Consider the following 15189-nt stretch of genomic DNA (forward strand, 5'->3'; position numbering starts at 1 on the left):
TATACCGGATGACGTGGTGACTGTAGGAGAATACAGAATGAGGCTGTATATACCGGATGACGTGGTGACTGTGGGAGAATACAGAATGAGGCTGTATATACCGGATGACGCGGTTACTGTGGGGAGAATACAGGACGGGGCTGTATATACCGGATGGTGTGGTGACTGTAGGAGAATACAGAATGAGGCTGTATATACCGGATGACGTGGTGACTGTGGGATAATACAGAATGAGGCTGTGTATACCGGATGACGCGGTGACTGGAGCTACTACTTCATCTATTCATTCATCTCATGAGCATGTTTTCACCGCTCGGTCAGATGGTGGCAGCATTGGTTGAGCTGGCTGGCATGTCTTGCTGTGTTAGGAATCGAGCGAAATTTAAAGTGTAAGATTGGGAGTCGCTGCACTGGCTCCTGGCCCCTTCCATGCCCAGGACCTCTCTGTTCAGAAGTAGCTACTACGAATTCTAGAACACATGCAATTTGCACATATATGTTGTGAGAAGCTGTGGTTAGAAAGACTGGAGAATATGGGGACCGGAGAGGTAGCTCAGCACTTAGGAGCTTTTGCTGTTCTTGTAGAGGATCTGGGCTCAGTCCCCTGCACCCACAGGATGGCTCACAATCGTCCACAGGCACAAATAAAGTGCACATACATACATGAAGGCAAACACTTGTGTATGTGTGCGCACGCACGTGTGTGTGTATGAGAGAGCACATATATAGGAATTAATTTTTTTAAAGACTCTAGAAAGAAGAATTGTGTGTTGAAATCTGCCCCTCAGACCTTCAGATAAGAGTCTAGTCTAAAGCCCAGCATACACTCATTCACTCATGAGAGAAGCTGGCTCTGGTGGCTCCTCCATCTGAGTTACTGCCCATTTTCCCCAGTGCTGAAACTGCAGGTGGCCTTAGCTTTTCATAAATGTGCCCTACCTAAGCTGCACCTTCTAGGTCTTCCCCACAGGTGATCTTTGATCTACCACTCTAGAATGGGATATCCAAAAATCCTGTCTGGCTTCCCTGTTCATGCTGAGCTGGATCCACATGACGGAACAAAGGACAGACTCTTGTCAGCTGAAAGCTTGCCTCCAGGCTGAAGCAAAGTCGTTAATCATTCTATATATTTCTGGGTATAAAAGGCATTTAGCCAAAGCATCTGAGCATTTTAACTATTTTATACTTCAGTTCTGTCATAATCAAAATTTATGATTAATATTAATTAATGTTAACTTAATATTATATATTAAAAACAAATTTTAAAAATCAAGTAGCCCTTATCTTTCGCTGATGTACTTATATTGGCCTTGAACAAGTTCCCCTCTTATTAGCATGTCTGCATCCTGAATTCCTTTGTTTTTATTTTATTTAATTTATTTGGAAACGGACTCACTTATCCCAGGCCAACCCCAAGAATGATCTTGAATGCACAGTGCTTCTGCCTCTACCTCTGGAGTACTGGGGTTCTGACTGTGCCCCTGCTGGAGATGGAGCCCAGGGCTTCCCGCTACTAGCCGAGCTCTGTTTGTTTTTAGTGGATCCTCTTCAGACTCTGCTAAGAGCCCTATTTGTGAGTAGGCTGGAGAGCATCCCATGTGGTCACTTCTTACTGGCTTAAGGCACCTTCCACAGTTGCCCATGTGTTTGCTTCTCTGTCAACAAGGCCTTCCCCAGTACTAGCTGCTGTACAGGGAGGCTGCACTTCAGTTTTCCAGCCACCCAGACCCGAATAATCGCACAAAAACTCTATTAACTACAACACTGTTTAACCAATAGCTTAGGCATATTCCTAGTAGTTCATATATCTTAAATTAACCCATTTCTGTTAATCTATGTATCACCACAAGGCTGTGGCCTACCAGTAAGTTTCCAGTGTCTTTCTCCGTCGGTAGCTATGTGGCATCTCCAAATCTGCCTTCTTTCTCCCTGTGTTCAGTTTAGTTTTCCTGCCTAGGTCTATTCTGCCTTGTCATTGGCCAAAATAGCTTCTTTATTAACCAATGGTAATGGAATATATTCACAGCAAACGAAGAGGAATCCCACATCAAGCTGCTGACGCTCCTTAGTTTTCCCTCTGAGGTTTGAAAGTTTATCATATCTAAATTTTATTGTTTCTGTTCAAACCTAAAAAAATGTTACTTTTATTATGTGTGTATGGGTGTTTTATCTACATGTGTATCTGTATATCACATGTATGTCTGGTGCCCACAGAGGCTAAAGAAGGCTTCAGGTGCCCTGGTACTAGAGTTACAGAGACTTCTACATGGCCCTTTGGACGCTGGGAACCAAACCTGAGTCCTCAGCAAGAGCAGCTGCTGCTTTTAACCACTAAGTCATCTCTCTAACCCAAGTTTTGTTTCTTAAGATATTTTATAAAAGTTTTTTTTCTTACTATTGTGTGTGTGTGTGTGTGTGTGTGTGTGTTGTGCCCTTGAAGGGGATTGTAGGAAACCCCTCCTCCTCTCATTTCCATCCCTGCCTGAGGAAACAACTTTTCTCTGCCTAGGATGCTTGCCTCGTTCTGCTACTGCAGGTCCAAAGGAAAGAGGCTAACCAGCTATGGATGGAAACTTCTAGAGCTGTACCTTCCCTGTTTATAATATGATTGTCGTAAGTGTTTAGCATAGCAACAGAAACACACCAGCTTCCTCTTGGAAGGTTTGAGATTCCCAGTTTGTACAGAATTGGGGATGTCCTCCCGGTTCTTGTCTTCACAGAGTTAAGCTCCCCAGTAGCTCTTCGGATCTAAATTTCCCATCACATGGCTCGTCCTCTGGTATAGGAGAACAGTTGCAGTGGTCCCTCGCTTCCACTGCCCCCCCTATGCTCAGCCCTGCTCTCTACCGAGGGGCCTATATTTTCATCCATCATCCATTCTGTCATCTACTGTACCAGAGACGTGTGCTTCCCCAGTTGGCTTCTTTGTCTTATTTTCTGAAAATTTTTTTTAGTTTAAACCCTTTATCATAGGATAGCACATGCATTTCCCAAACACTAATTTTAGTTTTTTGTTGTCATTGATTTGTTTTTTGAGAGATATCCTTGCTTGGCATGGAAATTTCTATTTAGACTAGGCTGTCCTTGAACTGAGAGACATCCTCCTGCCTCTGCTTCCTGAATACTGGGGTTAATGGCATAGGCCAGCATGCCAGGCCAAAACTCTAATTTTACAATGAGGTGCCTTCATTTTTTTGCCTAGAGACCGTAATATATATTGTGTAATATATATATAATACCTCAGGTTGTGCATTTGAAGGAAGTTTACTTAGCCAGGTTTTCTCCCTTAGACTGTTCCTTGGCCTTCCTGTTCCAGGTCACCTGCTTTGTCAGTTGTCTGGTAGCTTCCATTAACACAGCTATGGGTTTTTACTCTATTCCTGGGCATTACTTGTTTTATCTGCTAAAAGACAGAGAAGAAATTACTAAAATGTGATATGGAATTGGCTGTGAAATCCCTTTCAGTTCACAACTTCTGTGTACGAGAAGAATAGGTAACTGTGAATCTACATGTCAAGTATTATTCTAATTTAAAAATACAACTTTTTGTAAGATCATCCTTGGGTTTGTTCTGTAAGATATGGAATTAGAATTCTTTCCAATTTAGCATTGCTTTTTGCTTATGTAATTTTTTTAGTGTTCTTAAAAGACTACCTTTAGCTAAAAGGGAAGCATCCTAAAAGACCATCTGAGGAAGAATGGATAAACCTAATGTGGTGTATGTGTACGTGGAATGCTATTCTGCCTCTAAAAGGAATGGCGCTTTTATATAGATGACAATATGGATGACCTTAAGAAGAAATTGTGTTAAATGAAACATGATAAAGAAGGACCAGTATTGTATGGTTTCTCTTATAGCATGTACCTACTGTAGTCAGACTTCTTGTGTCAAAAAGTAAAACAGCATAATCTAAAGAGAGTTATTTGTGTTGAGCAAATATGTTTAATTTTGGATGATGGAATCATCTGGAAATGGATAACGGTACTGTTTGTACTTAGTGCCACTAAGCTGCCCACGTCTAAATATATACCATGTCTAGGTATATACCACAATGACGATCACAGAGAGCTCTACCCAAATCTCCTGTCATCGAGTTACTATAATCCAGATTGATGGTTAACCCCAGGAGATTCTGTCAGCAGACAGACTGCTCTTAGTCTTCCTCAATTAGCAGCTCTTAGAACTCAGAAGTAGAATACACAGAGATCCAGTTCCACGTAGCAGTGACCCTAAGAGCATTTGCTCAGCTCTATCTGAGATAGAATTGTGCTTAGTGATGACCTTGTGTTAAAAGTTTACATTGAACTTGGGAGGCAGAGGCAGGCGGATCTCTGTGAGTTCTAGGCCAGCCTGGTCTACAAGAGCTAGTTCCAGGACAGGCTCCAAACTACAGAGAAACCCTGTCTCGAAAAACTAAAAATAAAAGAAAAAAAAAGTTTACATTGAAGCATTGAGAACCTCAGTGTTCACTGGGGGCAGGTGCAGCCCTGTCGCTCTGGCAGACTGGCTGGATTCTGGTGACTTGGCTGTTTTGCTGGACGAGCTAACCTTATCAGTATTTGTTAATAGTGCTCCAGTCTCCTCTCTGGGGCCACAGTTACCAAACACTGCAGTGCTTACAGGCACACACCCGGGTGTGGGCTCCGATTTCTCCCGTGAGCAGAGCAGAGTATAATATTGTTTCCTTTTCATTGTCTTGTAGTTTCACCACTCTGATTGCCTTTCCACGTGGCTGCTTCACTTCATCGCCACCAACTACCTCATATTCAGCCAGAAGCCTGAATTTCAAGACCTTTCAGGTAGATTGCTAATTTCTGCTTTGAAAAGAAAATGGTATGGCCTTTGAGGCTTGAGATATAATTAATAAAAGGCAGTTGCTTTGACATAAAAACAAAAACGCCGTGTCCTACACGTCCTCTCGGTTCTGCTGTGTGATGACACTTTCACCTACAATCACCTGTGTTGCGTGAGCAGTCTGACCTGTTACACAAGAAGTGTTCCAATGATTATTTTACAGTACTCATTCATTTTTAATTGTTTTTTTCTGGTAGGAAGTTAGGGTGGTGAAGAGCATCCTCAGGTGCCATTTGACTGTGATAAATGAGACCTTAGTTTTTACTTAAGTCAGTCAGCAGCAAAATCTAAATGATATGTATCTAAACTGCTTTCCTTTCATAGAAATACAAATATTGATTATTATTTATAATGTCATCTGTAATACTTAGAGAATCTCTATGTATATATCTACATAGGAACTTTGTAATAAGTTTTTTATTGACCAAATATTACGCATCTTGCTAACTGAAAGTAATTATACTATAATTTTAAAGTAAAGACCATTAATATAATTAGTATTAGTCAAAAATTTCCACTATAGTCAGGAAAAGCCATCTTCAGTGTTTCGATAAAATCCATGACATATTTGAATAATATTTCAAAGAAGAATTGTAGAGCAGCTAAAAATGACCTTTAGTGTTTCAAGTATAAATTTACTAATTATGGCAATGAATGCAAACATAGATCTCATTTTTCTATTACTGGGACCACACCCTGTTAAAGGGGGCTTACTATTGCTCCTGGTGTGAGGGAGGATAGCACATCCTGGCAGGAAAGCAAGGAAGCGAAAGCTTCGTGGTTCTGGCGAGGGTGTGTGGCAGATGTGCATGTCTGAACCAAGAACAGACTCAATTTGGAGTAGTTCTAAACAGCTCTTTACACCACGGTCAATTCTTCCATGATTTTTTTTAAGACAAGCAAATTATTTTATTAACTGGAAGAAGACCCTCTCCTCTCCAGGCTCAAGAGAAAGGACCATGCTCTTACATTTCTTAAATCCTGTCATACTTAAAATATATTAAAATATTTTCTGTATTATTCCTCAATGGTAAAAATGATTCTCATCTCAGTTCTGATAGAAGAGCAAGTGATGATGCCATTGGGTCCTTCGAGTGTCACTTTGTTTACTCAGATCTCCCCCCATCATCCTTGAGAAAGATTATTTAAAATCTTCCATGATTCTTATTCAGGCAGACCACAGCAAGGTCTAAGATTAGGTACTTTGCATAAATGGTGGATGGGCTGCAATCTTAGCTATAGTTAATGGAGTGTGCTTCCCTTACTTTTGATAAGAGCATCCAGGACACTGAGCCAACAGACTGCAGGGGTATGTACCTGACTCAAGGCCCCAGAGGCTGAGCTCTGAAATCAAAATTAGCTCATGCCAAGGTCTCCCTTCCAATAACCTGTCAGAGCTTTGCCTGAGCCCAGTAAAGAGCATGGAAGTCTGGTTCTAGATAATGTGTGGTCTCCTCAGTGGCATCTCTATTTGCACCCCAGTGCAAGATGCTCCTGTGAAAACCTTTTCTTTCTTATCAAGAACCAAATACACGCTGACTTCTCCCTGTGTCCCTTTCCCTCCAGCCCTCAGGCAGGGCCCCTGGTGATTACATTGCACACAGACCCTGTGCATCTCAGAAGATGCACAGCAGCAGCTCAGTTTCTACTCTTCCTTTTAAAACAGAGACTGCGGGCAGCCCTTTGGCACTCTCCCTTGGTTGACTTTGTTCTTTTAAAAAATTATCAAGAGAATCCACCTCAACCTGTGAAATTCAGACAAGAAACAAAAGGGCACAAATGTGGCATAATTTCTCTTCTGTGCAATAAGTATCATTTTGTTTCTGTTTTAGATGTGGGACATTTTTAGCTTTCAGTCATTAAATATGACAATCTTATGGCCAATTACTGAAGATATACAAACCACAGACTGGTTTTCACTGCTATGGAGTCATTTTAACACCTCACTGGCTCCCATATTCCTTAAAACCATGAAACTTTCCCAGTAACTACTCAGTCCATTTAGCCAGCAGAACTCAATGCAGGGTTTCAAGTATTCTTCATAATCACCAGAACCTTCAGAAACCATGTGGGGAACCTGTGCCTTTCCCTTTCCCCTGCAGGCACTCACTGTACTTCTGCAGAGTTGTGGGGTGTTTGAATGTGGGACCTCTAGATAACACATGGAAAATTGTGTGTTGTAGCATGGTTAATAAAAACCCAGAGACAGATATTGGGGTTCAACCTGAGGATCAGAAAAGCAAAGCAGTCAAGCCACTAGAGAGCTCGTACCTCTAAGAAATCCTCAGACTGAAAAGAGACCTAGTTCCTGTCTCATCTCGGTTTATATTCCTCTCTGGTGCTGGATTTAAAGGTGTGCTCCACTGCCATTGGGTTTCTATGGTGAACTAGTGTGGTTACTGGGATGAGAGGTGTGTGCTACCATTGCCGGGTCTGTATGGCTGACCAGTGTGGCTGTCTTACTCTCTGACTGATCTTCAGGCAAGCTTTGTTTATTAAAATACAAATGACACACCACTACAGTGTGCTGTGAACACTGCCTCTCAGCAGTAAAGTACTCCCAGAGCCTCCTACAACCAGGTCACTCTCTTGTCCAGTTGGTGTTTGTGTGGAAAGGAAGAGAGAGAGACAGAGAGAGGCTGGGAAATGCTGGCAGTTTACTAGTCCCTGTTGGAGCAGGGCAGCAGGCTGATCTCTTGTGCCTTATTTTCCTTAAGTCCCACAGAACTGAAATCCTTTACATACAAGACAAGATTTATACCAATGATCATACAATTTCCACCCTGCTTTAGGGAGAAGAATCTGACCATTAAACTCAGAATAAAAGAGAGTGCATGTGGGTAGTAGAAGAGCAAAATGTATGTGAGGTACAAGGTTAGAGTAGGAGTCACCCCTGTGGGCCAGGAGAGGAGAGCTGGCATTAGAGTGGCTGCTTTGGTGACAATGAGGAGAAATTCAGAAACAACGAGACCAGTTTCAGGACTGGGAAAGCTCAGATATAGTTCCTCCAAGAGAACATGCAAGGCAGAGAAAGACAGGTGATCCCCAAAAGACAGAGGAACAGAACAGGACAGACCACAAGCATTTCGACAACTAACAGCTCGAGCTATACCAGAAGAGGATGTCTGAAGTGCTGAGAATCCCAGCAGCTTTCCTGAACCCCATTGCTACCCGTGCTCTTTCCCTCCTGTATGACCTGAGTAGTGAACTAGGCTGTCTCTGGAGACATTTACAAGTCAGTGAAGGTCATAGCAGCTGTCTTTGACTGTATATACTCAGCCAGATATATTTAAAACTAGATTTATTTATTTTATGTGTATATTTTACCTACATATACATAAGTGGCTGACTTGAATGCAGTACCCCTGGAGGCCAGAAGAGGACATCAGATTTCTGAGCATGCAGAGAATTATGAAATATGCGGAATCAGTAGTTATGAACTGGCAACAGCTGACTCCAGTCAAGTCTACCAGGGTTTATTTTTTTTTCAGCCACCATTTAAAATGTTGTTTTTATATAATACTTCCATTTAAAATCTTCAGTGGAAAATATGAAAGAGTTGGATACCCTGGGTCTGCCTTGCTTCTGGGAAAGCCTGGAACCAAGAAGTGGCTGCCCACTCCAAAGGGGACATGTCCTCTCCAAAGGGCTGGAGTCTCCCCCCCCCTTTCAGTGGTGATTGTATACCCAGCCCCCTTCACACCTGCTTGGAGTTTGGCAGCTCCTGTCATCCCCTTCACAGCTTCCCTGTGGAGTTTCTACTTAGTTTGATTCCTCCACCTGCTGTTCAGCTAACTAGAGTTTTCTGATTGTTTTCTCTCAACAGCACTCCTTTTCTTTGTTTTCATCTTTACTTTTCTCATCTTAAAAACAGCTCATGCTTTGCTTTATAGCAGAGGTTTGAACTCCTAACCTTGCGGCCTCTGTCTTCCATGTGCCCGGTGAAACTTTTCTTCTCCAAAGTTATTTAGAAATTGGCTCATTCCACCTTAGGGTTAAACACACAGGTTTTTTATATAATGTATTTATTTTTATTTTATGTGGATTGGTGATTTGTCTGCATGTCTGTCTGTCTGTCTGAGAGTGTCAGATCTTGGATTTATAGACATCTGCCATGTGGGTACTGGGAATTGAACCCAGGTCCTCTCGAAGAGCAGGAAGTGCTCTCTCTCAACCTCTGAGCCATCTCTCCGGTCCTACACTAGACACTTCAAAAGATATATAGCAACATACAGGAAAATTTGACCCTTGATGTTTGTGAATTCCCTTTTCTCGTGATAGGTTTAACTTAGCTAAGTATTGCAGTATGTTTTATGAAGCAGTGTTTGGGTCCATGTTTTATGAAGCAATGTTTGGGTCCATGTTTTATGAAGCAGTGTTTGCTTGGGTCCATGTTTTATGAAGTAGTGTTTCAGTGCTGTTTTTACTGGCTGCCAAGCTCATCTGCAATCACCTTTTTTCTGGGGTTCTAGTTTTGTTGTTTTGATTTTGAGTTTGTTTGTTTGTGTTTGAGACAGGGTCTCACTCTGTAGCCATGGCTGTCCTGGAACTCACCATGTTAACCAGGCTGGCTTGGAACTCACAAAAACTGCCTGCCTCTTCTCCCCAAGTGCTGGGATTAAAGGCGTATGCCATCACAAGCTGTTTGGAGTTCTGTCATTACAAGGCCACGTCATTCACCTTTGCTTCCTCATGAAGCAATGAATGACTCCCCTGAGCAGGCAGCCTTTTTACTGTCATTTAGATCGTATAACTAGGTCATTGTTAATCCACGTGCCCATGAAGCTGAACAGCAGGTGGAGGAATCAAACTAAGTACAATGAAGTGGAAATGCGAACCGAAGGGAGGAATCCCAGACCCATAAATGTTTAAAGTCCTAGGTGTGCCTGAGGCAGGATGAAGCCTGGGGTCTCAACAGTGAAATTCATAAATGCTGACTAAGAGCTTTGGTAGGCGTCTCCCTACCGGTGGAGCCAATGTTTATAGGAAATGGGAAGCTCAGAAATTCAAGCCCAGCAAGTCATAGATTCGTAGACTCTGGGTGGAGCTGAGCGTAGGGTGCGGGCCTGGACTGAAGTCAGGTTTCTATGGAAGTGGGTCCAGAGCGCACGGTGTACAGGGAGGCTAGAGGAGCAAGCCCGAAGACCAGGAGCTGGCAGTGGTAGACTCCCGAGCAGGGAATCCCGGGGGGATTGAGTAGATTAGCTGGTGTCTGCACTGGAGGGGAAGTAGGGTGTGAAAGGTCAGCTTATCCACAAAGAAAGATGGATTTGTTATCTCCAGTGAAAGCAAACGTTATCTTGAAAGAGAAAAGGGAAGCAGTGAAATCCCACCTGCTGGAGCAGTGCATGTCAGCATTAACTGCACAGTGCTATAATAAATCCTGATGGCTGCTGTTATCCAGATTCTGACCCATTCTGGAAGGCTGTGGGAAGGACGGGGGATATAGGAGACTAAACTCCTCTGCCACGTAACAATCAAATGTTTGTATTTCATCTTGACAAAAAAAATATATATGTGTAATTAATTTTTTCCCCTTAAAATTTCAGTGGAAGAACGAAGTTTTGTTGAGAAGCACAGATGGCCATCAAACATATACTTGAAGCAGCTGGCAGAGTACAGGAAGTATATCCACTCCCGGAAATGTCGCTGTTTAGTCATGTGACCTGAGCTTTTGTGTATAGACATACTTTTTTACTGTTATGAAGAATGGGTACCTCTGGGTTCCAGTAAAATTCTTATAATTGAATCAGTATGGTATTTTTAAAACACCATATAGCTTCTTATTAGCTTTGAAGGCTGCGGAGGTCTTAAAAGGGAGCACAGACTTCAATGCTTCGCCCAGAACATAAAACTCCTGGACAGTGGCTTCTCCTCTAGGTTGCCCTTTGCTTTAATAGCATTAAACCTCTCCTCATTAAGAGAGTTTAATTTTAAAAATATCATCTAGGATAAATACAAAAATTTCATCATGTCTGACTGATTGCTAAAATAAGGGCCATTTAAAAGCCAAGTGTAACTGTGAATTTGGGGGAGCGCTGTCCAGTGCAGCGTGAAGTTTTAGGAATAGGAATTTGCCATCCATCAGTCACACACCAGCTGGTTCCAGTTCAGTAGGCATGTTTGAATCGATATAATGAAGAACAGCTGCCCGTCTGGTCCGTGCAACCACATCTGCTTGCCGATTGGCTAACCCAGTCAGGGCTAGCAGTTACTGCTGTGCAACCTTCTGGATTCTGCAGCTCCCACAAACCCAGTCAGGGTGAGCAGTTACTGCTGTATAATCCGGATTCTGCAGCTCCCACAAACCCAGTCAGGGTGAGCAGTTACTACTGTATAATCCCGATTCTGCAGCTCCCACAAACCCAGTCAGGGCGAGCAGTTATTGCTATGCAACCTTCTGGATTCTGCAGCTCCCACACTTAGAAAGGCCTAGCACTTGTTTAGGCTCTGCTAGTACACTGTTAAATTCCTAAAAATGTTTGAAAGAAGGCTCCCATGTTTTCACTTTGCACCGGCTCCCCAAAATTCCTGTTGAGGGAAAACGCTGTTCCCCCCCCCCCTCTCTCTCTTGACAGGGTTTCTCTGTGTAACAGCCCTGGCTATCCTAGAACTTGCTTTGTAGATTAGGCTGGCCTTGAACCTACAGAAATCTGCCTGCCTCTGCCTCTGGAGTGCTGAGATTAAAGGCATATGCCACCATGCCTGGCTAAAAAAATGCCTTTTTAAAAAATTTTATTTTATTTAATCATTTTTTTCACTTATTTTACATATCAACCACATTTTCCTCTCCCTCCTAATCTCCTACTCCCTCCCTCATCTCCCATCTACCCCCTCCCATCCAGTCCTCTGTCTCCCTTCAGAAAGGGGCAGGCCTCCCGTGGGCTTGAGCAAAGAAAGCTTGGCCATCAATTGAGGTAGGACTGGGCTCCTTGCCTGCATCAAGGCTAGATGAGGCAATTAAAATGTTCTTTTCTTTTTCTTTCTTTTTTTAAACATTTATTTATTTATTATGTATACAATATTCTGTCTGTGTGTATGCCTGCAGGCCAGAAGAGGGCACCAGACCACATTCCAGATGGTTGTGAGCCACCATGTGGTTGCTGGGAATTGAACTCAGGACCTCTGAGCCATCTCTCCAGCTCCCAAAATGCTCTTTTTTTATTCAAACCTCACTCCAAGAGTGCGAAGCAGAGGAGTTGTGAACTCTGGGAGAGCAGAGTGGAGAGCCCCCTTTGGGAGGCTTGCTCCGCCTAGTGCCTCCACAGCGACCTCTTCTGGCAGGAAGACATGCTTTCGGCTGACTTTAGGACACTAACTTACTTCTAGCTCTATCCCAGAACAGTACTTTCTTGATCAATATGTAAAGCCAGGAAGTTGATAAGAGTCAGTGAGTAGCCTGACTAAATAAAGTTTTAGAGATAATCACAGGAAAAAATGCCTTCTAGAGACTTGGGTACAAAAGCTGAAGTATTCTTTCTTTTAATTGTATCTGTTACGATTAGGATGCCAGTGGCTTGAATTGAGTTCTTTCCAGGGACTGAAAGGCCATCTGGTATGAAATAGCAAAGCCACCTAAGAAGGTTTAAAAAGTGGAGAGACAGTGTGGGCTGGGAAGGCCAAATAGTTCTCTTATATCGCGTGTTGGCAGAAATGATTCTGCAAGATGCGCACAGCTTGGGCATGGAAAATACAGATTGCAGTGCAGTGCTAGCATCATGGCATCTGTAATTTAGTACTGGGCTCTATTGTCCTAATTTCCAGCGATTTTAGTATGCATATTTTTCCAACTTTTCAAAAGTTTGATTCAGCAGTCTCACCCTGTAGTGTTAGGGTGGCATCCAGAAGACCCTCTTCTGCATAGCAATACTGTTAGAGTAAAGGGGAAAGAGCTCCTGGAGCTAGATCCCCGAGAGAACTCACTTTAATTGTGCTGTGTCAGTGAAGATTATTGGAATGCGTTTTGGTTTTTGCATTTTAAGTTACACACCTATTGGCAAGTCCCACTTGGTGGCTTAGCATTGTAAAGAACAGTTAATGTAGCGGTACCGAGAAGGTCCTTTGCGATTGTAAATCCAATGGTAGCCCTTTGATACTTGAATGCATATACTCACCCTCTGTGATAATCACAGCAATTAAAATTCTAAAAGCTTAGGAAATTGAAAAATAGGAGTTGAGAAACAAAGCATTTTCTCAGAAATACGATGTTAACATTTAACTAGGGCACTCTCCGGAGTGGGAGCCGAATTTGGAAACGGGTGGTCTCGAGTGTTTTTTTCTGGAGGTTTCCCCACTACCTGTGACAGTGACTGGAGCAGAACAGAAGTGAATTCTTAAGCACATTTGAATACAGACCCCTCAGTACTATGGAATTCACCCAATTGAAAGTAACAAGAAGTTTCAAATACTTAAAATGATCATGGCTAAATTCATGCTGGCTTTCAGGGTTGTTTTCCAATCAAAGGATTATTTCTAGATGGCTGTATGCAAATTTCCTGCTTCAATATATTTACCACGGATTCTAGTTAGAGGATACTGTGTAGGAGAAACAAGGCCCCTTCCTTCAGGGCCAGGTTTGTGTCATATTAAGCATCCCTTGTATGCTGCTGGCTACTTTCTCCCTGTTCTACCACAGGGGACTAGATTCTAAAGAGAGAGCACTGGCTGGAGACTGATGCCCACCCCTGAGCAAGCCATACTGGGGCTTCCTCAAGATCCGGGAAGACTGAGGAATCAGATGGATTTGACTTCCAAGATGGCCAAATTTTTTAACTGTAATTTTACAAATGATACTACACTGATATAACCAATTAGGTTTAATATGTATTCAATAATTATTTTATTTAAAGCATCTTGTTTAATTCAACTTTTAATCAGATTTTGCAAAGGGTATGTATGTATTTTAATATAGCCTGACCTGAATTTATATGTTTTTAGCTTTAGTATTTAATGTTTTATAAAAAAAATAAACCATTTTTTACAAAAACAGGTTTAAAAAAGTGTTCGTGGTTATTCCTGCTTTGGATATTCAATGCTGAAATGATTTGGGGAATATCAAATTTCTCAAGCACAGTTATGTTTTATAGACAATTCCTATTATGTAGAAAGTTCTGAGCATTGCTGGTGTTGTTCTCGTAGATGTGAGCTGAGGCGAGAAGACGGTGCCACCTCTCATATCTGCTTAAAGGGTAAAACAGCTTCCTAGGATCATTTAACACAGAGCATGCAGGCTCGAGCACCAACCAGGCCCAAGAGTTTATGGGGTGGAGAGCTGTTCTGTGTAGTAGAGGGATGAACAGCTTACTAGGCCTGAGGAACCCAGATGGAGGAGAGAATAGCAGCCAAGCATGAGGCCATGTTGTGTAGTGTGTGTTGAAGGCCCTCTGCGGAAGAACTACCTGAAAAGCCTGCTGAGCTCACCGAGGGCCCCACAGTACCTATGATGTTGTGCTCCTATCAGAAACCTGATCTAGAAACACAAATTTCTATAAGGTCTCTATGGCCTATAGAAGGCCTGGTATATACCTTCCCAGCAAGGGCTTTGGTAAGCCAGGCCTGCCTTCTCTGCCTGATACTGCTCTCCCAAGCAGAAAATGTGTCCTATCCTGATACCTTGGCTTGTCCATTCAGGTTCTCTATATACTTCATCCTCTTTCTGTGCCTTGGACTAGGTGGTTATTCCCTTATGCAAAATCTTGTATATCTAAGATAACTCAATTTAAACAGCATTTCTCTTTCGTTCTGTGAATCTCCCAGAATCCATTACTTTTACATGTGTCTTTCCTTGGCCACTTGTTATTCCTTTGTTGTAGAACCTACGTTCCTAGGTATGTTTGTCAGTGGTCTCTGTGGCTGCTTCTTGAGGTCCAAGCCCATGTCCTGATTTATCTCCCTAGTCCTTGCTCACACAAAGGCCAGGCATAATCATATATTATGTCCATAGTGATTATTGTGCCAATTTGAGCCCTGCTGCCTCTGAAAAGGCCAGATTGAGCAGAATGGACAGTAACCACAGACTTGCAGATGAAGACACTTGGCTCTCTGCTCTGTCAGGAATAATAGCTGGTCAAGGTGACGTTTCCCATGAATACAAGATGCAGAATGGAAACATGCCTCACGAAGAGACAACGAGGGGCAACAGGGCATGCGTAAATGACCCTAAGACACCTCTGGCTGCTGGACTGCTCTGTAAGTCAGGCAGGAAGATGGGATGAGGAGATGGAAAATGGTTTATGGAACATAACAAATGGAGAAACCATCCTACATACTACATACATACATACTACACAACTGCATACTACATACATACATCCTACATACTACACAACTGCATA

General features: G+C 42.6%; 1 protein-coding gene across 2 annotated transcripts in view; it reads left to right on the forward strand.

The window, feature by feature from the left end:
• Window positions 1–10604, forward strand: part of Rhobtb3 (Rho related BTB domain containing 3) — a 55295-nt gene extending 44691 nt beyond the window's left edge. For both annotated transcript variants that reach the window (XM_013349634.2, XM_005356557.3), the window contains exons 11-12: window positions 4704–4800; window positions 10405–10604. In XM_013349634.2, coding sequence (XP_013205088.1) covers window positions 4704–4800; window positions 10405–10520 — 213 coding nt within the window. In that variant the 3' untranslated portion in view covers window positions 10521–10604. The remainder of the gene's footprint in view (window positions 1–4703; window positions 4801–10404) is intronic.
• The last annotated feature ends 4585 nt before the right edge of the window (window positions 10605–15189 follow it).

This window comes from Microtus ochrogaster, chromosome 19 (genome assembly GCF_000317375.1).
Source record: "Microtus ochrogaster isolate Prairie Vole_2 chromosome 19, MicOch1.0, whole genome shotgun sequence".
NCBI classification, from domain to species: Eukaryota; Metazoa; Chordata; class Mammalia; order Rodentia; family Cricetidae; genus Microtus; species Microtus ochrogaster.